Source organism: Amblyomma mixtum, chromosome 3 (assembly GCF_055824585.1).
Source record: "Amblyomma mixtum isolate Tamu chromosome 3, ASM5582458v1, whole genome shotgun sequence".
Taxonomy (NCBI): Eukaryota; Metazoa; Arthropoda; class Arachnida; order Ixodida; family Ixodidae; genus Amblyomma; species Amblyomma mixtum.
The window spans coordinates 224,065,180-224,090,043 of NC_143014.1; the positions used below are offsets into that span (position 1 = coordinate 224,065,180).

Consider the following 24,864-nt stretch of genomic DNA (forward strand, 5'->3'; position numbering starts at 1 on the left):
TGAGAGGGAAATAACTAGAAGGATAAGAATGGTGTGGAGCACATACGGCAGATTCTCTCAGATCATGAATGGCAGTTTACCAATAACCCTCGAGAGAAAATTATACAACAGCTGTGTCTTACCGGCACTCACCTATGGGGCAGAAACATGGAGGCTAACGGAGAAGGTTCAGCTTAAGTTAAGGACAACGCAGCGAGCTACGGAAAGAAAAATGGTAGGTGCAACGTTAAGAGATCGGAAACGGGCAGAGTGGTTGAGTGAACAAACGTGGGTTAATGACATCCCAGTCGAAATCAAGAGGAAGAAATGGGCTTGGGCAGGGAATGTAGTGCGAATGCAAGAAAGATAACCACTGGACCTTAAGGGCAGGGGAGTGGATTCCAAGAGACAGCAAGTGTAGCGGGGGGGGGGGGGGGGGGGGGTCAGCAGAAAGTTAGGTGGGCGGATGAGATTAAGAAGTTTGCTGGGACACGGTTGCCGCAACTGGCAAAGTACATGGTTAATTGGACAGACATGGGAGAGGCATTTGCCTTGAAGTGGTCGTAGTCGGGCTGATGATGATGATGATGATCCTTAACGCTTGAAATATCTCAAAAAGAAGCTCTTTGAATCGTTCCAAGAGGAAGAAACCTATTTGAAAGTGGTGGTGCCTCTAGTATGGGGCCCAAAGCGTTGCGATCGTGCCTCTGCCCGCTCTACTAGCCATTACTGGCTGACGGCAGTGCAGAAGGGCAGCCTATTTCTCAAGAGATAAGGTTAAAGTCGAGGATGGGGCAAATGTAGGGGATGGGGGTGCACCATCACATCATTCTAAAGCACTACTACGTCATATTGTCACTCCAAATTATAAATATTAAATTCGAAAATTATTCCAAAAAAACCCTGACAGCGTCTAGCAAACAATTTCGGCATTCCAGTTCACCAGGCGCCTCATGTAAGTCAGTATCACCCGCTAATAGTGTAGTGGTCCTCGTCCCCTTGTAATTATGCCTGACTTAAGATCGCAAAAAAGATTTGGAATAAACAGCAGGAATGAAATATGTGCTTACTTTCTATAAGGCAATAAATTAAACAGTTGTTCCGTAACTCTTTTCCTTAAACATTTTATAGTTTCCTCTTAGCTTGCTATTCGACAAGCTAGCAACACGTCCATAAGACATGTGCTAAGGGAAATTTTTCCCGATTAAGTGATGGGACTCATGGGACCGCTTCTCGCTACAGGGCGCGAACGATAGCGCGGGGCACGAACCAATATTTGAATAAAGTCAAATCTCGATATTACGAAATAATGTATATAACAAGGGAATTACTATTGCCCTTGGAAGCTCCCATACAAGCCCATGTACTTGCTATGTTATTTTTACAAACTAAACTTAGCCTGCAAATAATATAAAGAACCTCAAATAAGTCCCGCTAGCCATTTCGCGCTGAGGATGCCGATGCGTAGCAACGCTCAACACTTCCGCAACTGTTAAATTTTTAAAATTGAAATTAGGGCGCATTACCTGTTATGTGAAGCAGTGCACATAACATTCAAACTGCATGCATGGTTCACGCGTGCATGCATGATTCGCCCGCTTCAACTTCGGTGCATGGTTTGACGCCGACGCTCCCATTTTCACTGAAAAACGGGTTTGTCGTCCGCTGAACGATGCTGTGCGCTGCGCGGCGAGCACGGCCCGCTCTACTATGGCGCGCCTCGACGGACTTGTCAAGGTCGTTGGAGCTCCCCCATATACAACCTTCTGTCTACGCTTAGTGCACTGCTAGCGCACTCTATTCCTCAGGTGGCGTGTGCAGTTTAGTTCCTATTCTAGAAGCACGATCACAAGGTCCAAATTTTTGCACTAATTTTGACGTGCTTGACAGAATCGCCGTCCCGCTTGTTTCACAAGGCCAGGCTGTGGAAAACGATAGCGGAAAACAAACTCCGTTCACCACAAGGCAGTCATCATTAAAACACTTGCACCCGGCGCGAAGAAGAGCAGTCTTTGGTTTCGCGCACGCCTTTTCCTCAAGACACTGCCTTACCGTGAGGTATTGAGGCCAGCATGCTTCTACGTCTTGCGAGGAAGCCAATCAAAACTGGTACCCGCGAAAATATTGCCGTCGTGCGTTTTCTTTTACAGAGGCCTTTATGAACTTCGGCACCTATAAAACAGATCTAAATGTTATGGCTAGGTATTTCCTTGCCATCTACGACGTCATTCCTCCCAGACCCATTTTCTAGGCGCTGAATCCTATACATAGAGGGCGGGCGGCAGCAGAGATGACATATATTCACTTGGTGCGCTGATATTCAGCCGCGTGATGGGCGCTCAGTGCACATGTTGAAAGCTTTACCTTTCATCAACATCAAAAATAAAACAAAAATACATAGAAACATTCCCTTGGTGCTGCTTGGCTTCGGTGACTCTCGGCTTTCTTCGTATGTATGTGCGTGTGTGTATGTATGTATGTATGTATGTATGTATGTATATATATATATATATATATATATTTTGCTGTTGTTCAATGGAGAACATTACTGAATACGCTATCGCCTAAAGATAATTGATTAGAAAAGCAGAAGAAAAAAACAACGACATGTCGCCGATGGGAACCGAACCCACGACCTCCGAATTTCGCGTACGGTGCTCTTTCACCAACTGAGCTACGGCGCCGGCTGTCAGATCTTCTGCTTTCGTGGTTATTTATGTTTACAAGTTACTTAACCTTGAGAGTGTTCATCAGCGCCACCCTCACCATAGCGGCGGACGTACTGCGTCCTGTATTACCGCGAGTGTGACGTACATAGGACGTCATCGAACGGTGAGGGTGGAAGCTGTGCACAAGACTCATATACACCTGTCAACCCACCGGATTGTGAGCAAACTGCCCCCCGTGGCAGAGCTGCAGGTGACAGTTCAAGTTCAATTAATGAGTGGCTGCGAGAGGTTGCTCGGGAAGAGCAGTCTGGGTCTCACAAGCCCCACCGATGGCAGCGCATGCCATCGCAGAGCAGTGGCGCATCGCTTAACCGCTGCAGCACTGCACCAGGAGTGGTATGAGGACTCCCCGCGATCTAGGAACGTAAAGATACAAATGCCGCATATATGGGTATTACCCCTTTACTGCTATCCGAACAACTTCCATCTGTGAACATTGTATCCGAACACCAGAACCCAAGTGAAAACCGAAGTGCAAGCGCACATAATTCGAATTTGGCCTAACTACGCATATCGACCGTCATTTTTAACACGACAGCATTAAAGGCCCCGTTGTCCAGAAAATCCGGTATCGGGGTTGTGAGTGAAAAATCACGAGCATGACTCACGCATGTGGTGTCCAGAGATCAACCTAGGAGGCAGGCGGACCACCTAGGTCACGTGACCTTGGGGCGTCATCACAGCCTGGCCACCAGATAGTCAGCAGACTGCCCACCATGGCAGGTGGCAGTTTAATGATTGGTCTCTCGGCGAGAGCAACCCAGGCCGCACAAGGCCAACCGCTGGGAGCACCTGTCATCGCAGGGAAGTGCCGCATCGCTTAACCGCTGCACCACTGCGCCAGGAGGGGGGAATGGGGACTCCCAGAGATATGTCAATGTATAGTAGAGAATGGCATACTGCATACATGGGAATTCACACAATACGCTATCGCGTCATACCCTTAACGCTGAGCTTAAGTGTGCCCTCCAGATGCTGAGGATCATGAACAAACAACTGACGCATGTTCATCGCAATTCTGGCGAACGTTTATGCAGAGCGAAAGCTGCTTGTCTGCAATTCTTTCTGCAGTCATTTACACATTTCTTTCTGCAATTCTTTACACATTTCTTTGTGCAATTCTTTCTGCAATTGTTTACGCATTTCTTTCTGGGTTTTTTTTTTCAACTTTTCCTGCAATTTTTTTACTTTTATTCATGTTGTATTCATTCTCGTTTCTATTCTTGATTTTTACTGTTTATGCATTTTTATTTTTGGCTTCTTCATTTTTGCTTTTCTACTGTTTTCGCTTCTTATTTTTTTATTTTTGTTTTATTTTATTTTGTTATTTTTATTTTCCTCCCCGCTGCTTCCCAGCGTCGTTTTGCATACTTAAATGAAATTGAAGAACGGGAGCAGTAGAGCTTTCGCTCTGAATGCCTCTAAACGGTCTTGACGCTTTCCACGGCCCGCAAACATCGCATTGTCACGAAACGGCAATACAAAAAGACTGAGTCATACATCCAAGAATCTGGCACAATTTCGACACATCAGAAAGGATATTTACAAGAGAAAGAAAGCGCGCTTAAGTATACACTGTCGTATTAAAAGCAAAAAAGACATATAAATGGAGGTAGACTAAAGATTAGTGTTGCGGCTACGAATTATTTTCCTTGTTCGAAAGTGATGGGTGCTTATTACGTAGCATCAGGCATCCATAGTTACTGCGTGCTCGGGGTATTTCCTAGTGTTAGGCATGGCGAGTATTACGTGCGTTTCGTTTACGAGTCAATTTTGCCATGTGACCTAAAATATCATTACCCTGTTTAATTGACCTGTTATAATGCTTAATTTTGTTCTTTGGCGCGAGGAAAAAATAGGAAGCATTCATGATACAGCATTGGCGATGGCACTTAGGAATTATGTAAGAGGTCGATAAGACACCTAAGTATGAGTGACCGTATAGGCACGCTTGCAACGTAATATGGGCAATCTTTACACGATTTTGCCCGAAAAGAATCTGCCTAGCGACTTCACCGCTGTTTCCTAAGGGACGAGCGCGTCCACTGTTTCTGCGACCTCCTGCACTTACTGTCTCAACGCGAATACATTTATAGCTGAGCCACACTTGCATACCAGAAAGCCAGCCGCATGCGGAAACACGGTTCCTCGGTACACTCTAGTGAGAGCCAGAGGTGCACTATGTTGAGCAACGTCTAATCTTCCGCAGCCACAAGGTTTGAAAGTTTGACGCAGAAGGCATGAAAGGCCCTCCCGCGGAGCACCGTGAAGCACTTCCACGTGCCTGCAGGAAAACAAAAAAAAAAAGCATTGATTCGTGAACGGCATGGGGTTTACATCGAAGCACTGAGCTGTTGTGCCTGCGTACACAAACAAAGCAAGCAGCGCTTCGTTTACTTTCCAGATAAGCGATAACTGTGTTAGCTCTGAAGCACAAGTGCTCCGCGCCGTTTTCTCGAACACCTATCGGCCTTCGAGCAAGTCATATTCGGCTCCACTGTATGCACCGGCTGGCTTGTAAATAGGGCGACCAGTGAGGGGGGAAACGAAGAAATGTCGCAGCAAAGCAGAGGAATCCTTGCAGGCTATTCATTGATCGGCCTGTATTAGCGCACTGCGTGCAATGCAGGGGGGGAGGGGGGGGGGGGTGGAGGGGGGGGGAGTTTTCTGTGTACTTCACTGGCGGCTAATTCTTCTTCTTCTTCTCCTTGCTCACCTGTAAAGGCTTACTGACTGACTGAAAAACTGTATGCTGAAAATATGTACAGGGAGCAAGTGGAGCGGTCCTTAAGGGGCCGTTCCTTACAAACGCTAGGTGGGCTGCTCATTACAGAAGCCCATTGGCTGTAGCTGGGCTCAGGCGCGCCCGACCAGGGCCTTTTGGCTCGTCAGGTCAGAGCAGCCAAGCAGGGCCGCCTCCCAGTCCTCCCGGGTAGGGCTAGGGATAGGGGGAAGGTGTGGGGTTGATTGGCATGCCCACGCCATGCGGTAAATGTCCGAAGACTTTTCCCTACAGTGCGGGCACTCCCCTGTGCACGCAGGGTCGAAATGTTTGATGAGTGCCGAGCACAACAATGTTTTAGTATAAAGGCGAAGGAGTAAGTGTTTCTCCGCCTTGTTGAGGCCCTTGCAGGGATTGGGAAAGATTGCATGCCCGAATTGGTAATATTGTATGATTTCCTTGAACGTAAAAGCCGGATTGACGTCGGAGACCGCATCGGGTGGAGGCGAGGGCGATGCCCGGAGAGCGAGAGCACGGGCAGCGGCGTCGGCGTCGGCCGCTTCGTTGCCCTCGAGACCCGTGTGCGCGGGAGTCCATGCTATTCTGCAGGACGCGGGAGCCCCGAAATAATTGCTATGCTGAAGTATTCGCGTATACCTGGAGAGCATGGGTAATGTACCCTCCCACCTACGCGGCCATATATACGGTTACGCTATACATGGCTGTGTGTGCAGTGTGCGCTTGGTACAGGGGTGCTCCTCTGCTATCCAAGTTGGGCATTGTTATCCAGGTGAGATGGGCTTCCACACGTGGCTAGCCGACAGGCTGCGCGCGTTTCCTATTTCAGATTGGATGCGAGAGCCGGGGCAACAAACCCTGGTGCTGCATAAGCGCCATGACGTGCTCGAGATCGGGGAAGAAATTGGCGAGCCAGTACGCAGATCCTGCACTCCGTGTAGCGCAGAATGCGAGGCCGATAGACGCCGGCGTCAAGACCCCGCAGTACATGTCACCAGACCTAAGGCAAGGCGACTTCAGTGTGAAGAGCCTGCAGAGCGTGCTGCACAAACCGAAGAAAAAAGGCGTCGAAGGCAAGCGGAAGACACGAAGGAGCCACGAAGGCGTTTTACAAGTACAGTGGTGAGCAGCCTTGTCTAGAGCGCTCGGGCGGTGCACTTCCTTGCAAACAAATCCAGATTTTGTGGCAGCCTCTAGGGTCCAGCTGCAACGCTTGCACGGAAGTAGCGCCAGATAGCCTCGTAAACAAAGCAGGCACGAAAACTTTGCCCTGTAATGAGGGGCTCCTCTCTAATTTCGGTTTTTGTTACCAAGTGCGCACTGCTCAAGCGCTCTAGACAAGGCTGCTCATCACTGTAATTCTGGGACTTTGGTTGAAGTTTCTCTGTATGGGATCGAGGGGGTTCTGCAACGACCTCACTCGGCTTTCCACTCTACGCTTCGAGAGGCGCTTCGTACTGTCGACCGCACTATGCATTCCAGTTGTGCTCCGGATGTCGCTGAATATCGCGTTGGACTATCGCAACCGCGGCGTCCATTGGTTCCCTTTCCTTTAGTCTGCCCCTTTTGTCATTCGCAGATTATCCGTGTGACGACAGGACTGACGGCCGGCAAGAATGACTCTCGGACTCCGCTATCAAAGCCGCGCCTGACCAGTGGCAGAGAGGCAAAAAATAAGGAAGAAAAGAAGCTAGCAGGGTTTCAACGAAGGTCAAACCGAGTTAGACGTGCGAAAGCACGGTCTGGCTTGGTTTATCTGTTGGTTTGCATTTTGTTTGCCCTAAATTTCGTTTAAGATTTCGCTGTTCCTCAAGACGAACGGTTCGCTGTTCCGGTGTTTCGACCACTACCGCGGCCTGACGCTTCCGTCGCTTATTCGCAAGTTCATCATTGTGTTTATGCACGTCTTCGAGATCGGTAGACTCACGTTGACGCCGTCTTCTTTGCCGCTGTACATCAATGCGGCGTTATCGACGCAACTCCTCCTCAGATAGGTTAGGCGGTCCCGGCTCGCTCTCCATCATGGAATACTGACGTATTCGGGCAGGCGCAGCTCCTTACGTAACTAGGCCGTATACCTGATGACGTCAAGTGAACGTTTAAGTGGGAGCGACAACTAGCGACCTTCATTGCTACTCAAGGTCAAAGGTTCAAAATCATGCCCGCCATGGCGGCAGTGTATAAAAAGGTGTGCTCTTTGGTGGACATGATACTACGCTATACATGGCTTAGCTATGGTGGACCGCTGCTATGCTAGGTTTTATCAAGGTCACCTTCAAAGTCAAACTTTAATCAAACTCGGTGAGCCGGTCAGAAGTCGTGAAGTAGTGTTTTCGCACTAAAAGAGAAAATGGAGGCCTTGCTAAATACGGCTGCATAGGTTTTCGCTCGCCAGTGCATGCTTTTTATATACAGTTTGCAGTAAAATTTTACTGGATAAGGGCCTGAAGAGAAAAAACTTAATTTGGCGTCATATTGCAAGAAGATTTGCTGAAATGCCTGAACATAAGAGAGGATGCCTCATCCCCAGGTATCAATACCAGATGGCTAGGTTGCGAAGCAGCGTTACAATATTTGTTCCCGAGCGCACGCGTCCCGTAATCTTTTACTGCCAAATGTGCCTGCGCTTCTCTCTTCTCCCCCGTTTAATTCCTTTTCATCCATTCTATCAGGACGCGAATCAGGTGTCCCATCCGAGGTTATGCAGTTGCCACGAATTTCCTTTAATGACCTCCTCCCCTCTCCTTCTCGGAAGGAGGAAGGCGGTGGTTGTAGCTCTCAACCAGCGCAGCCTAATAACCTGAGCCAAATAACACACCTCTACACGCAGCAGAGAAGTAACAAGAAAGCGCCAAAGTTGGCGAGCCCTTTTCGGCGACATTTTCATGCTTGCATCCTCCTCTGTCGCACCGCTCCTGCGTATACCGGTTCAGAAATGGCTATTCGTTAGATTCTTTCCTACGTCAGGAGCTACCATGGGAGCTACCATGGCCGCGTCCAATAAGCGGCGTAGCTCCGGCGGGTCAGGAGGCTCCGCGCCTTGTGGTGGGGAGGGTGCAGCAACACCGACCTTTCATCGCGCGAAAAGTGGAGAGGAGAGGGAAAGCATCGATGACGCTAGAATTCAAATTTAGGCTGCAAATAACTCAGAATCTACAACGCGCATCTAAAAATGTTCGCTGGGGGATATTCATGAATTAAGAGGCGTCCTTTGACATCACAGCCCTACCGCAACTTTAATAGAGCCCGTTCCAGAGCCCCTTTAAGGTAAGCAGGGCTTTGCGAAATCATGAGCTGAAAGCTAGAATGGTTCGCGATGGTTTCGCTTTTGGTCGTCCTGCGCTTGGACTTCAATTCAGCAAGCTGGAACCCAGTAGCTTTTTACGTGTGGCCACCACTTCAGTCGAGCAAGCACCGCCCTTGTATGCGCATTTGTGATGAGACTTTTTAGAGCGCTGGAGCGGTGTGCTGCGGAACAAATCATAGCGCGCAGGTGCTATGTTAAGGGCAATGTGCTCGTCCTTTGCTTTTATTTCTAAGCAGTTTCGCTTCAGCGCAAGCACTGACCGTAAAGCACAGTACGTGCTGTAAGATGTCACTGCGTTTGCTCTGCAGAGGACCACTCCAGCGCTCCGATACAAGCCTGCTCACGTTGCGGCGTGAACTCAATACCATTGAGTCGGGGCGCACCCTGGGAGGTGCGACGGCGCGGGTAGCACGGGTCTCTTCGCTTTGAGGTCTTATTTCGTGGAGCCTGAAACACAAGTGTTTAGTAACAGACACCACTACGAGAATATAAAATGCCGTGAGGGAAAAATAAAATACCGACGCTTTAAATGCAGCTTGGGCTACGACGAGGTACAATTGCACCGCCCAGCCACGATTACCACGCTAGTCGTTCAATTAAAACCGACGAAAGCTATAATGGCACCAAGTACTCACCTGGAAGAAATAAGTCATCTGCCTGAAAATGCCGCCAACACACGACCATCGACGTTGTGACTGACTTACCAATTCGCACTTTCTGCACCCAAAACTTCCTTTTCTTCGGGCTGCTAGAAGTGGCTAATCAATGGAATGATACCACCCGGCTTTTCTATTTCGGCGTCGTACAAAAGGCACACTGCAGTGCTGCCGAGCTTTCTATTTGCCACGACGTTGCGAGGACGTCCCAAAGTGCATGCCAGCTCGAAACGGTCGAGCGAGTTCTCCCAACATTGGGGTCGTGGCACTGCTGCAGTGTGTGGCGTCTGTGTCGTGAAAAGCGCCAGTGTTTTTACAGGAAAACTATGTCGACAACGTCAGATTGAGCCGACGAAGCACTCGTAAAGGAGCAAACAAATTCTTCCGCGCGCTGCTGATTCTTCTTATACTACCTCGCGGCGCCGCCGCAGCGTGCCGTCGATATCGTGAAAATCGCCATTATAGTTCCAACATATAGAGCATCATCCGCTTTCCAACCCAACGGCCACTACTCAGTGTCGCTCGCCACTGAGTGTTTTAAGGTCATTGAAGCATGGGATACTTTCCTCGCAGTGTACGACTTCACCGTTGCCGTCAGCGTCATACGGCGTAACCAAACAATTACAAAGAGCAAAAAAATGTCAATAGGGAAATTCAGCGGCAACTGTGCAACAGCAGCATCAGCAGCCTTAGTAGAACGTTAAGTTGGGCGAGTTGGTATAGGTTCATGGTTGAAAAACAGCGCACAAAAGACTAGACACAAGAGTAAAGTCAACGACAGGACAAGCGCTGAATTTGTCAGCGCTTTGTCCTGTCGTCGCCTTTACTCTTGTGTCTAGTTTTTTGTGCGCTGTTTTTCAACCATGGATCAGCAGCCTGTTCCTCACGTTTTGGCTTGCGACGTTATCGTTTCTATATATATCGCCCACCGCACAGTAAGTACAACTGTTACCGTCGATAATACAGTCGCTCCACTGGCTGCAGTGCTTGATCAATGCGGGCCCTTTGCATGGCCTCCGTGATCCGAGCACATTGGCCACTGCGCCGTGAGTCCCACTCCGCGGCGACGCCGTGAGACGAACTGACACTGCGAACTATCCTTTTCCCGTAGCTTCGATAAAGCCATAGAGTTTTTCGAATGGAAGCTGTCACAGGCACTTACTCAGCTGTGCGAGACTGCGTGTGAAAGAACTCGTTACGTAAACCCTGCTCCGACTTAAAGTCCTCTGACTCCGCAGCGAGGGCCACCTGTGACAATCCTCGGGCGAACCGCGAACCCCTATTGCGTGACACTCATCCAACGTCAAGGGGCGCTCTTCGTGTGTCGCCCAGCGGATGCCTCCCCAGAAACAGCTCCCGCTGTAAAACTCCCTGGTTCATTTTCTCTAATCTGTCATCTAGATGTACTTCAGCCATAATGGACATTTGGAGAAAAAAAAAAGAAATGGGGAGACGGGGAGCGCCACTCTAACGAGTGTGCCACGAATACGGCGAGGTGATCCAGATAGGGGTGAGCGACGCTGGGGCGGGAATGTAGTACGGCTGTCGTTGACACCTCTTCGCCCTGGGGCGGGGGAATGGGGCGAAGTGTCCGTGAGTTGTCATTCATTCTGCTTTCTTTCAGTCAGTTGTCGCTAAGATCAATTTCCCATTTCTTGCTTATTTTTTATTCAAGCTGCATTTCATCATATGCATTTACACGTTTTACAGGGCGTGGGGTACTGTCTATCACCACCTGAATTTCTGTAAAGCCGACAATACTCCATGCTGGAAAATGGTCTGGTCGGTGCTGTGCTGGGTGCGCTTTTTAAATGCCCACGGCATCTTATTGTTACTGCTTCTGCGGAAAAAAATGTAATCGCCACAAGTCGGGGGCGCACGCGCAGAACACGGCTCACAGTCACATGAAAGGCCAACTGCAACGAAAGTTTTCTTTCGCTAGAACGCCAAACTGATGGCGACAAGATGTTGTCACATGTGTTTAAAAAGCTCTGCAGCAGAAAACGCGTGCAGCTTGCGCTGTGTCGCGCAGTTAGGAAACTTACCAGGTGTGATGTGGGTACGGGAAACTGCGATCAAGCCCTCCTCCAGCCTGGCCCGTCGGGGGCGAGCGGATTATGGACGACATGGTTTGGCAGTCCTGAGTTGGCACTGTGGTAAAGTTCTTCGAAATTTCTGGCGCGATTAACATGCCTAAATGCTGTGTGGCCGTCGGAGTACGAACGCATACGCGACACACGAATGCACTCGCCGCATGAGTTTCCGAAGTACTGAAAACAGCGAGTGGTGTGCGTCATCATGGAGGGAAAAAAAAAACTGTTTTTGTTTTTTTTTTCCTCCATGTGCGTCATACGGCGGTTTGATTCCTTTCGCGTGGCGTTCTCGTGTGGTCCTTGTCTGGTTCGGTAAGAGTGAATCAAAAGACCACATTGAATCTGGTGATTCTGGCCGATAAACAAGAGTTTTCGCCAAAGCTTCACTAGCAGCTCCATCTCTCCTCGATTACACAATGACGAAAGCAGACCCTGCGCAACAAAAAGTGGCCCTTTTCAGGGGCGTTCCTTATCAGTGCTGCAAAACCATGCGGTCGTTGTTCGCGTGACGCACAGTGCACGTTTGTAATGCGCGAACTGGTCGCTGCGGGCAGTAGAAACGCCCCAGCTGCAGCACCCGAGTGGTTCCGAGTGTTCTCGTTTATACGTCATTTCTGGCAATTGGCATGGGTCTCTTTCGAGCTTCAGTTTGAAAGGCGATCATTTTGGCATGCGATTCCTCATGTGCTTACTCATTTCACTACTGCCCTCTCTTGTTCTTGCTGCAAGAAAAAGAAACAGTTTAGAAGGTACGAAAAATTTCGTTGTAGTTGTTTATAAGAACAACAACTCAAGCCCAACTCAGTGATTGATTGAAACCACGTTTATTTCACATTAGAATGCATCGAAGGCGTTACGGTGGAAGGGCCCAACTCAGTGCTGCAAACGCAACTGCAACTTTCAATTTTTTATACATAGCGTGCCTCTCTTGGTAGGCTTAGCACTGCATCAGCAAAAGCTGTTTTCTTCGCAGATTCTACTCCTTCTTCTGCTCCCGCGGGCCAACAATTTCTGCACCTTTTATTATTGAAACTATACTGTCGGAAAATGCGGCCTTCTCTCCCCGCTCGGAAAGATGGTGAACGTCAGAGGCGCGCAGGCAAGAGAGCATTGTTCAACTTAAAAGCGAGGGTCAGGGATTTGTGTCTCCAGTTGAGACGAGAGCCTCAATATATAGAAGCGCGCAGGGGAAATGACAGAACGACTGGAAACAGCCACCGATGAGTGCCTTCACCAGCCGAATGCTCTAACTTGCTACGGCGTGACCTCCTGTAGTTCACTTGCTGCATAGCGCTGTGTGTCTCCCTGTGTCCCTGTCTGTTTAGCGCTATGTGGCAAGTGAACTACAAGAGATCTCGCCGTAGCAAGTTAGAGCATTCGGCTGGGGCGCCCGTCCTGTGTGTGTCTCCCTGTGTCCCTGTCTGTTTAGCTCTATGTGGCAAGTAAACCGTCACCAACTCGCCCAAGCTTCCACTCTGGCTCTTGTAGTTAGTTCTACCTCTATTGTTAATAGCTGTAAACAAAAGCAGAGTAAACAGGAGAAGGCTGTAGTTAATTCTTTCCTCTCATGGGCACTCTTAAGAGCTGCTGCTACTAAAAAAAAAGAAATTGCAGATACACACCCGAACCACTGATGCTGAAAAAATGCGCTCCCTCCAATTGTCCTTATGGAAGCCAGTGCTTTTCTGTTGAGGCTGTCTTCTCTTCAACTACTTCTTTCTCCAGTTCATCTTTCTCTTCTTGTAAGCTCACCTGTATGACGTGGATAAGTTATCCTCCTTACACGGTCTTCTATATATAAAGCTTTGGCCATGACGATATACTAAGAGTAAAAATTCCCATTCATCGGTGAGCTCTGGTGGCCAGAGATATAGCGGGTAGAGCGCCCCATAGGAATACCTACGAGCATTACAAAGTCCATAACTTTCAAATGTTGTGGGGTTGGGATGTGAAACGTAGTTCCTTGAAAGGATCTCCGCGAGGTCTTTCCAACGGCAGCGCCTCGAGATTTCGAAACAAACTTCGCAACAAGAGACTCCCAAATAATGAGAAAGGCAAAAACATTCCTGCATTTTTTAGCTGAAAGACTACCAGTCTATTTCACGTCTTCAATTCGGGGTCCTTTTCTTTAAAGACCCACGTTTCCGTCTCTGTACACTTCGGCCCGCGGCTCTGACCTCCGCTTAAGGAACACTGGTGACCCGATTAGCAATCACTTCCAAGCCTCGGCTACAGCAATACTGTTACAGCAGCCCAGTGTTCACCGGCGAATATCTGTCAGGTCTCAAAGTTAATGTAATGTGTGTGTGTGCAGGGGGAGGGGCGGGGGGGGGGGGGTATGGCGGTTAATTTCGACCCCCTCCCTCCCTACGTGCCTGACCAGTGCCACGAAGCCACTGACAATAGGCATGAAAGGTGCCAGCGGGCCCGCTCGGACGCAGATGATTGTCAACAGGTGCCTTTCGTTCCGCGTCGTGCGCGCTCCTTTCTCGGTGCTAGCGACAGACCCGCCTTCATTGTGCAAGCAATACTCCCCTATCACAGCGGTGCCTTTAAGCTGGCAATGTCTTCGGAATAGGATTAAAGAAGAACGGCGGATTAGTTGGTGCTTTTGATTCACTGGCTAAAACATGGTAGCTAGCGCTCAAAAACACAAGGGACAACGGAAAGATATCGACGGAGGACACACGTGTTTTTTAGCGCTAGTTACCATGTTTCAGCCAGTGTCTTCGGAATTCGCCGCTCTTTTGAGCCCGCCTGCGCGGCCCATGCGGGCAGGGGGCTTCGAGAAAGTTCTGCGAAGTCAAGCGCGGCCTTACAGCTGCAGGTATGTTTCAATTCGTTGACTTCACGAAAGAGTTTTACTGTGCTGCTCATTACATTTTACTCAAAAAATTGGAAATGTATAAAATACGCGGCCATTGCTTGAACATCGTAAAACCTTACCTCGGGCAACGGCGGTAGTACGTACAAATAGGTGAGCACTGCTGCGACCCAAAACCGATTGCAAAAGGTTTACCACAAGCTAGTGTTTTCGGACTTTTTATTTTTAATATTGTATTTATATCTTGTAAATACGTGCGCTGAAGCCAAACATATATTATACGCCGATCATATTTTTTTCTGCCTCACATTGCGAGCGCATCTGTGATATAGCAAACTCCTCTTTTGCAAAACTTAGGGAGTGGTCCGCGGCAAACCATGTAGAAGCAAACACCAATAGAACTAAGGCATACTGTTTACAACGATATCAAAATGTGTAAATTTTTTTGTAAATCTTATGTACGGGAGTACGAAAATGGAGGTTGTAAGTAGTATCAAAATTATTTGGGTTACTTTTTCGCAAAACATGTTTTGGGATATTCCTATTGATTCCGTTTGCTGTAAACTATAGAGTGTTAGGATTCTATCGAGATGTAGAAAGATACTACCATCTAGCGTAAAAAAGCTTATATATGATTCTCGTTTACTATCATCTCTGTTATTGCTCTTTAGTATGGTGCCCTACCACAGCAACATAGAAAAAGTGTTCATCCTGCAAAAAAAAAAAAATAGACTCCTTTTTTATGTTTCTTACATGTTCTCATGCTCACGATCTCTTCCTACAAGGAGGCATAATACCTGTTTGGAAATTGTATAATTATAGACTAAGTGTTGCATTTAAGCGCGCATTGAAAGAAAACACTTACTTTTTCGCAACCTATGGCCCAGCTGGAATCAAAAGATACATTCTATACTACACGCCACGCTGAATACTGGAAGGTGGTCACTCTCCATGCTGATGTGCTTGGGTGGTCGGGACCAGGAACTTCACCGCACGGGGACGAAGCGAGCAGACTACGGAGGGAAGTCTTCAGGAGGAGTAGTTAACTTGGAAGGTTTATTTACATTATTTACAGTATAGCAACGAGACCAAAAGTCAGAAAAGGGTGAAGCTCTCGACAAGATGTCAGGGAAGAAGCTTTCGACAAGAGGTCAGGAAGAAGCTCTGTGACACAGCAGAGATTGCGGCTTAAGTACCGTTGTAATTCCCCAGGCCCCCAGCAAGGGAATCCGAACTCTGGGCGAGTGTCCAGTGGGCCCTGAGCCTCCTCTTAGGCTCCGCCCTCACCACGTGACCGCGCACACCGCACAGACACACACACTGGCGAGGAGGAACTTGGCGTCTCTCAGTCGCGAACTGTTTGGTTTGCCGCGGGCCGACCAGGCCCAAAAAGGTCGTTCGCTGCTGTGCGGCGATTCCTGATCGTGGGAGACGCGAGTGCTGACGGCTCACACCGGTGACCTCTTCAGGTCGGTGGAAGGAGCAAATCCGCCGTGACCACCCCCGCTTTGTCGGCTGCTCAGGGCGCACGCGGGCAATGGGTTGGCACCGCCGTCGCCGTCTCCTCTGCTAGTCCACAGCAGAGCGCAGTTAGGCACCAGTGCCGCATTCAGCATCGCCGGCGAAGGGGATTAGAGCCTTTGTCCACGCCGACGCCGTCGCCAGAAGCCGCCCCCCGGCCAGCGTTTCCTTGCTTTTTCTCCGGAAAACAGCGCCTTTGATCAGCGTAGCCCGATGGCGCCAGCCCGTCTCGCCCGTTTCCGCTGGCTGGGACCCCGGTCACAACAACGCCAATTATTGCATGGAAACATTACCTTACATTTTTTCTACAATTGATTTAGGTCGCACTACAAAGTGGCGAACAACGCCACTTTGTATGCGATGAATGTAAGGAATTTTGATTTTTTTTTCTTACTCTCGTGTTCAGAATAAAAAAGTGTTGCGTTGTCTTTTGTGCACATTTCTGTATGTTCACGTGTGCTCTTGCATCGCCTTGTAGAGGGGACCGTGGGCTCTCGTCAAGCTGCCTTGCAACTTTTACCCACGGCCCCTTCCATCGTTTTGATTAAAAAATAAAGATTATTATTATTATTATTATTATTATTATTATTATTATTATTATTATTATTATTATTATTATTATTATTATTATTATTATTATTACCGCGAATGCTCGCAGAGCCCGGGCCAAGAGTGCTTCGCAATGAAATTCGCACTGTCAGGAGTATTAGTAGGGTGATTGTTTCGGCCCTACCTAAAGATCATTAGGCAATTTTTTACAGGGTCCAGGGTCACTTTAAGGTACCTGTAAATTTTACAAAATTCAGATCACCCAACTGCACTTGCGCTGATACCTAAAGATCACGCCTACAAAAAAAAAAAGAGTAAATCTGGATCCACTTGAAGTATTGCAGGTTACGCTGTTATGCTGTTATGTCAACAAGGCCCAACTGGCAAACTGAACGCGAAGCTCTTTCCTTTTCATTCATTTCTTTTTCTTAATGACCTGAGTAGACGTTTTCTGAAGATTCAGAACTCGATATTTCTCAAGTATCGCGTGTGCTTCGGCGTGGGAGTAACAACGTAGTCAAGCACCAAGCCGCCTGTCATAGTATCCCTTTTTGACTCCGTGCCTGCGTGTATTCTTCGAAAGCAGAGCGTAAAGGCCGGTTCACATGCAAGCGACTGAGCAATCGAGCGGCGCGTCGCAGCGAAAATTTCCAACTTGTTGAAACCTCGCCGCACATCGCAGCGACGACTCAAAACAGGTTTTTCCGCCGCGGCGACAGGATTCGCTAGCATTTTCGCTTGCATGTGAAACAGGCTTAAGCGTACAAGTAGCGCCAAAAGCCAACAGAATATTGATTTCTTATCTAAGTGCACTGCCGCGCGACCTTGTGCAGTTCAGCGGGCATACTGTGCCTACGAGTGCACCAACCACGAGCCAAAGCCCTTCTCCCCAAATTCCCAGTGGTCTTGACACCAGCGCTGTTAGGTCATTTAGCAGTGCTCCCTTAATCCTTGACGCAACCCGCAGACATCGATGTTTTGCGCGGCGATAAAAGGTTGCGTTGGCAAACAACCGATACGCTCATGACACCGAGCTGCGTCCTGCGGACACGAGTCCTGTTCAAAACATTTGCGTCGCAACAAACAACAGCGTGTGAACCTGCCTTCGATAGGGTAACAAAGTGCACCGTACCAACGTCGCTTCGGAGACGGCGTTTCCCGTTGTCAGACATGCAAGGCCACGCGTGAGTGGACCAGACAAACGTGGCGAAAGCCACCGGTCAAACTCCGCGCTCGCTTCTTTATCAACAGAGGCGCGAGCAAAAACAAAGGCTTCCGCTGCCCACGAGCGGGGAAGGTATAAGTAAAACAAAGATGTGACAGGACGATAAGAAGGCGTGCCAAAGCTACCTCCAAGAAGGACCGAGAGCTGAGGGGGAGCCGCAATGTGGCAAGGCTTTAGTGCGACGGTGACGACACTGTGCCACGTGGGGCGGGCGGAAAACAGCAATTTTCAAATGACTACGTCTCCGAGGCACAGAAGAAGAAGAAAAAAGGGCAAACACGGAGCGAACCGAGAAAAAGAGCGCGGGAGATGGCAGGCACGGGGGGGAAAGAAGGAGCCAAGAAAACGTATTCCCTCGCTATCAGTCTCAGGTGGGCCGCGAGAAAAAGGAGAGGCGATAGTGCGTCGTCGTTGCGGGCTCTTTTGCGGCTCTGCGGCACTCCCGGATAACGGATTCTATATCTTTCGCTTCCAGCCCTCGATACAAGCGGAACGGTCTCAACAAGGCCCGCCGCACACGGGCACTGCCCGTGCGTCAGTCGAGACGGTCTGGTGCTCCCCCGCCGCGGGGGAAGGTCGCGTCGTCGCTCTCCAACAGAACGGGCATGCTTCGCGAGCGTGTGGAAAACTGCATGTGCTGGCATCGTCCCTGCGCTCGGCACGCGCCGGCCCGCCACGGCAAGAAAAACAGCCAATCCACGTGACATTGCAGGAAGGCAACAATCAGTTGACGCTGCTGTGATTCGCCATGCTGCAGGTCATTCAGTGCACACGGCGTAGAACCATCAGGTTTTTTGAAATTTTTCAGGTACTACACGTCATTCTGAAGTGCGTTGTTTGATGACGACCGACCGCTTTTTCCGGTGCAAAGACAGCTACCGCCATGAAAGGAACTCGGAGCGGACTGACTGCCTATTGACAGCAACGGAACGGACGCGGGAACCCTTTGAGGATGATCATCGCTGCATGTCCACCGCCGCCGAGACAAGTTCCCACGCGCTGCAGCCGAGGCTGGCATCGCTACCTCGCCCGCTCAAGGACGGCTCTGTAGTGTCGTCAGCGGGCCTGCTACGCCCAGTGAGCGCTTCGGCTACATGAGCTACGGGTCTCCCTGTCGCTGCACCTGCGGCGCCCGCAGCGACGCGCGCTTCCAGTACCGTGCACCGCCGCGACAGCAGCGCTACGCCAGGGTCAAGCTCTCCAGGCAAGCACGAGTGGCGGAACAGTCCAGCATCGTTACCACGTTCAGTTCCTCCGGCACCTGGAGCCTCATAGAAGGCGTGGCAGGCGACGACGCCGACGCGTTCATCGAGCTTCTCAGCTCGCGGCAACGCCGCGACAGTGCCGCAGACGGCGGGGACGACAGCGGCACCGAACTGACGCAGACGACGTCCATTGGCTGCGCAACACCGGCCAGCAGCGTTATCAGCGGGAGAAGGTGCTCGCCGGTCTCGACCCCACGGACACCATCCAACGAGCTGACCAGCACCGAGCGGCTCGTCGTGCAGCTCTTCATGGAGGAAGCGGAAGTCAAGGAGAAAGAGATCGCCGCGGCCTTAGAAGCGGCGGCCAAGGAGCACGAGGAAGACGGCAGTAGCAGCGGCGTCGTGGTGACCACGAATGAGGAAGAATCGCCATGGCCCAGCTGCAACAGTGCAGAGACGGAGCGTGCCAGACGCCGCGGTGTGAGGATGGGATGCGGAGCGCTGGTCGCGCCTTCCACGCTCGCCTTCTTGCTGCTGCTGGCCGTTCTCGTGTCGAATGCGCTCCTCGCCATCGCGTACTACGAGGAGCGGACGTGGCTGTGCGTGACGACGCTGGGTCTGATGCACGCGCCGTCGCTGGTGCTCTTCGTGGCTCGCGTCTACTCGGTGGTGGTCCGGAACAGCATCAAAGAGCACTTCATGAAGGTCCTGGTGCTTGTGTGGTACGCGGTCACGCTGCCGCTGCTGCACTGCCTGCCACTGCTCGCGTAAGTGCACTGTTTCGAAGCGTATGCCCCGTCGCTCGCTTCACTATTCACATGTAACGACGCAGTCTTCCTTTTGCGACGTTGTAGAGGCCTAGCCATGCGCCTTTACAATGTCCCGAATGGAAGGTTGCGCTCAGCAATATGTTCATTCGAGTTCTGCATTGTGTGAAAGCCAGTACCCACCGTAGCAGGTGTCAAGATGATGCATTTGATACAGAACCACTCATCGTCTTGCAACTAGCGAAAAGGAAGAACGTCCCACTTGCGACACATGACATAGCTTGAGAGCCTACTCCAGGTGAGGCACCCGGAGGTGTTACATAAAGGGTGGGGTTATACAGAGAAAAGCAAGTTAGCATGTATGTTTTCGTACGCGAAGAACAACACTTATGAATTGAGAAAAAAAAATTGATGGGCATGTGATCGCAGCGACGTCATGCAAAAAGGCACCCCGCTGTAGAGATTTCCAAGAATGACGTGGAAAACGTGTTGGTACGAGTACGTGATCGGCCTACTTCAAAAGAAATGTGGTGGGAAAGGGATGCCAGAGATCCAATTTACGGGCATAATCAAGTGAACCGTGAACAACACTTATAAAAGAAGTTGGAACTGGCGATGCGGCGAAAATGAACACTTTATGTAGTTAACTTTTAGTGATAGCAATAAATAATACAGCAAGTGATCTTGGGACAGCAAATAAGAGGTTGGTTATTCCGCATATGTCATTATCAAAGCTTGTTTTTTTTTTTGTCTTTGAAATAAAAGCTTAAAGATAGAGCTCGTTTACCGCGACAGAATCTCGAGACAAAGCGGGACCTATATTACCCTTTCAAAAAAGAACAGCGCGTACTCTTACAGGGCGAGAAGACTGACGGGCGCGGACTTGCAACAAAAAAGTTTATTGCTTGGAATGAGGTGATATACTTTATCTGAGACAGCGCCCGTCCTCGTGTCTCTCTTTTCTCCTCTGTCAAAAGTACGGGGTGTTTTCTTTTTTTTATATGACATACTAACTCGCCCAAGCATCAGTTCTATTATGTTACCGTGATTTGAGTGCAATCTTCTTTTCCATATATCTGAAAAGTATCGGGGTTGATAGAATATTGCGAGAAAGCTTGAAATATAGCTGCGGACTTTGAATGCTAGGTTTCTTTAGAGATCTCGAAAATTTGGAAGGAAACTTCGTTCACAAGCTCGAATAATGCGCATGAGCCACCTCATATAACAGGAAATCGCATCAGTGCTTCCGAAAATATTCCTCCGCGTTTGATTTTCATTACTTTTAGGATTGTCCGGTCATTATTCAAGCCCTGTGCATTTTTTTCCCTCTGCCTTCGTACATGTGTAGACCTTGCACTCTTTTTTTTTTCACTTATTCCTCTGAGCAGTGGCCAAATTATGCTCGCCCAGTTTGCTGCAGCATTCTCTGCGTGTTGTCTAACCTCCTTTCTTCTTTTTTTAACTGCGATGTGGAAGCCTTATCGCTCTTCCGTATCGTTTAAAATGCAAGGCCAAGCTGTGGCTATAACAGCCGTTTTTTGCAGCCGTTTCGTACCGCGATGCCCTGTAACGTACAAATGGTTAGGGTTGTTTCTTTGTTTACGGTTGTTTCGCGCCATTTTTTTGTGCAATGGATGCGTTTTTTTTTTTCTTAAATATGAAACCCATGAAACGCTGTGCCGCCTTGTTGCAAAGATTTCGGCCGTAGACAGCATGCAGGCGCTCGCGCCAAGTCATTCGAGGCGAACGCACTGTGCAACCGTGGCGCTTCTCGACTGCGCTGACTTCGCTGTTAAGGAAGCGGGCATGGAAGATTTAGTTGGCGCTAAAACCGCGTAGTTCCGCGCGAGCCGGTAATCCAACGAGCGACATGAACGCTGTGATGCCTCGCGCACCCCTTAGTTGCACACTGGCACACGAGCGTGGTACAAAGTTGCACCCGTTGTAGTAGCACCGGCGGCGCTTTGAATGCCGGCTCGATCATGCCCGAGGTACAATTGCCCTGTTACCTGAACTCCGGCCTCCGCTCCCACGGAAGAGGCCATATTTGGCATTGTTCCAGCACAGGATAAAGCTGTCCCATCATCATGTGGTTGTCCTGAATAGGCCGATGGCTTAAACTACACACTTAAAGAAAAGGGTAGTAAAGAGGTAGTAAGTGCAACAGTTGCCAACTCTAACTGCTTTTTGCTTCTCTTTCACTAAACATTTACTAACTGTTAAAGGTAGCTAGTAAAAGTAGGCCCATCTAGTTAGTACGCGGTTAGCAAACGTTCCTTTACCTATAAAATAAAGTAGTAGAGGGTAATTGGCAAACTGTTCTATGAATAAATTGGTTTTGTAATTAAACATTTTTGCAGCGTCGTACAGTTTGGCAGACTAACCTCTTTCTACATCGCAACTTCATAATTAAGTATGGTATATTAGCTCAACGGGTAAGAACCACTAGCGCGTAACTCAGGGTCAGATTTACGGAGTATATAAGTCCGAAAAAGCTATGCCTGTACACGCGCAGTGCGCGTGTCGCACTTGTGTGACCCTTTCTGAGTTTCGCTTTTCGTGCTATCTTAACCTTTTTGTGTGCCTGGTAGGGTTTTTTGATGCCATTGCTTTTCATAATTTGTGCATGTAATACCCAATATATCTTAGCCTAGATGTGTGATTTACAGTTAGCACACACTGGTAGCTCTCACTGGGGTCGGGCATTGGTCAAATTGAACATATCGCTTTCTTATCTTTCCAACGTACACAAATTTAAACAAGCCACGCCAACACGCCGTACCAAGAACCTAGCAGCAGCATACGCGAAAACAGTGTCAGTCCATTTTCTTAGCAAATACTACTACCTTTTGGTCTGCGACTGCAGTGCTCTTGAGTAGTTTCTTCAGGCAGTAACTTTCACTAGTTACGCTTCCACTTCCAGTTACAAAGAAGGTAGTAGTTTTCGGGACAAGTATCCGGTTAGTAGTTAGTGAATTCTCCAACCTTTTTCTTAAAAATGTAAGGCGCCCCCCGACGCACGACATACCGAACACTTGACGTGCAATATTCTATTTATTTAAAATTGTCTAATTTATGCGAGGTGGACCCAGTCAAGTTTCTTGAACACGGATAGAAATTACGAGTCATTCATTCAGTGCAGAGCGCTTCTTGTTTCGGATCTGCGGGCCTTGCTTGATAATTGTAGTGCAATGACATACGTGCTGTAATGCTTTCCCGTACGCCGCATGGAATAGAACAGCATGTTTCCAGAAAACGGTTGTAGCGCCGAAACAGACAACACACAGAAAGCTAGACGGGACAGGCGCAACTTCTGATTTATTCACCGCGAACGCGAATGAATATAAGACAAACAATCAAGAAGGATCGCAAGAACCACACATGCGCGGGAGAGTTGTACAAAAATTGAAAAAATTGAAAAAGGAGATAGCCGAGTCACACAGGTGTCTCACCCCCGTGTATCTAAAAAAGCAGTTTCATTCTTATATATTGCAATTGATGGGGTACTAACACAGTCGCTACAGTTGCTTTTGATATAAAAAGCCTCTAACAGTTCACGGGCTGTCTGGTCCTGACTTCTGCTTAAAACCGTCATTTCTTTCAGCCTTGCTGTGCACTTAATCTTTCTTTCTTCACTGCAGGCTTTACAGTGATGGGGCAGATGTGAGCCTGTGCCATTTTTTAAATCCCGATTGTGCTCTGCTAATCGGTCGTTAATACAGCGGCCGGTTTGGCCGATGTACTTCTTTCCGCACGTCACAGGAATCTGGTAGACGACTCCCACAGCATATTTAACAAACCTACAACCCTTTTCTGGAAACATGCACCAACTAGCCCCCCAAAAAGTATTACTCAATAGAGCAGCAGTTGCCGATTCAAGATCTGTCACCCTTAAATGGAAGCGGCGATTTTCTCTCTATCGTGACCGCGAATCGTTGCAACATTTTGTCTGTTTTTTTTTTCTTACAACTTGTCGATCGCTAGGTATTTTTCTGCGGCTGGCCTTATCTTTGTTGCTCTTAGCATGACAGAATTCTGCGCAAATGTCGTGGGTCAATGGCGTGGAAAAAGATAAGCTTCCTAGCCCTGTCGTCCGGGTTTCGATTCATCGTCTCGACTATTGTAGCTGCGAGCGCAAGGAGCGCAAACGTGTCAACGGATGCGTAGGCAAGAACGCAGCACAAACTAATCGCCTCCTCTAGGCACACAATATTATGGACTTATTCTTTATCTAATAACAATTAGTGCTTATATTTGCCCGAACAGAAGGGCAACAATAAAGCGTGTGCACAAGCTTCAACAGGATTAAGCGGAACTAAGAGCGCCAGCCAGCTGCAAGCAATTAAGACTGCACTTCTAGCAAAGCCTGACCGAACAATCAAGGCAAATCTTTAAAGATGCACTAAAGGGGATTCTGAGCTCGCCTTTTTACTGCGGGAACTCGAACTGCACGCTCCGAGCATTTTTGGAAAACTGGAACTTATTGTCCTGTGCGGCCGATTTTCCTATCAGATAGAAGTAAACGTCCTGGCCCCCACCTTTTTTTTTTTTTTAACTGACCTCCGACAAGAGGAGTCGCCAACGCGTGGCTGCTTGCCGTTCTGCCATCGGCGGAGTGATACGTAGCGATCGGCGAAAGCAAAGAGTCCTCGCGTATATTTATTTCCGTGGGCCTAATTTGCGACTGTATAGTCTTCGACTATACAGTCGAACCTATTTATTCACGGAAATCTAAAAAATTAAAACAAAAGCGAAAGAGAAGCCGCCACGCGACTGGCTGAAAGGAACTGCGCGCGTCGGCTGACCCCTTTTTTCAGAGGCGAGTTCAAAAAAAAAAAGAGGCAGGAGCCGGCACGTTTAATTCAATTTCGTAGGGAAATCGGCCACGCTGGACAATAATTCGGAGTTTCTGAGGATGCTCGGAGCGTGCAGATCGAGTTCTCGCGCTAAACAGACGACCTCAGATTCCTTTTTAGTGCACCTTGAACAACATGCCGACCTTTCTACGCGATTTCAAGCTTACTTTTTTTTCCCCGGATAGTTCATCCCGCCGCGCATCGCATATTGTCATGCGCAATCGCATGGGACCTATGGCCAAGACTGCGGACGTCGCACCACATCTGTTCTTTTCTTCGTCGTTACGTGTTTGATTTTTTCAATGGTTCTTGCTGCAGCGATCTTCCGGGGAAACAAAATTCTTGGTTTCTTGCTGTATCCTGTAAACAGAATAGCCCATATTGTGCACACTCTTTCGCACACATGCGATATA

General features: G+C 48.9%; 1 protein-coding gene across 2 annotated transcripts in view; it reads left to right on the plus strand.

Annotated features, from left to right (window-relative positions):
- Positions 1–18,020: 18,020 nt before the first annotated feature.
- LOC149353823 (uncharacterized) overlaps positions 18,021–24,864 on the plus strand; it is a 43,997-nt gene continuing 37,153 nt past the window's right edge. For both annotated transcript variants that reach the window (XM_089582860.1, XM_089582861.1), the window contains exon 1: positions 18,021–19,595. In XM_089582860.1, the coding sequence (XP_089438986.1) occupies positions 18,718–19,595 (878 nt within the window). In that variant the 5' untranslated portion in view covers positions 18,021–18,717. The remainder of the gene's footprint in view (positions 19,596–24,864) is intronic.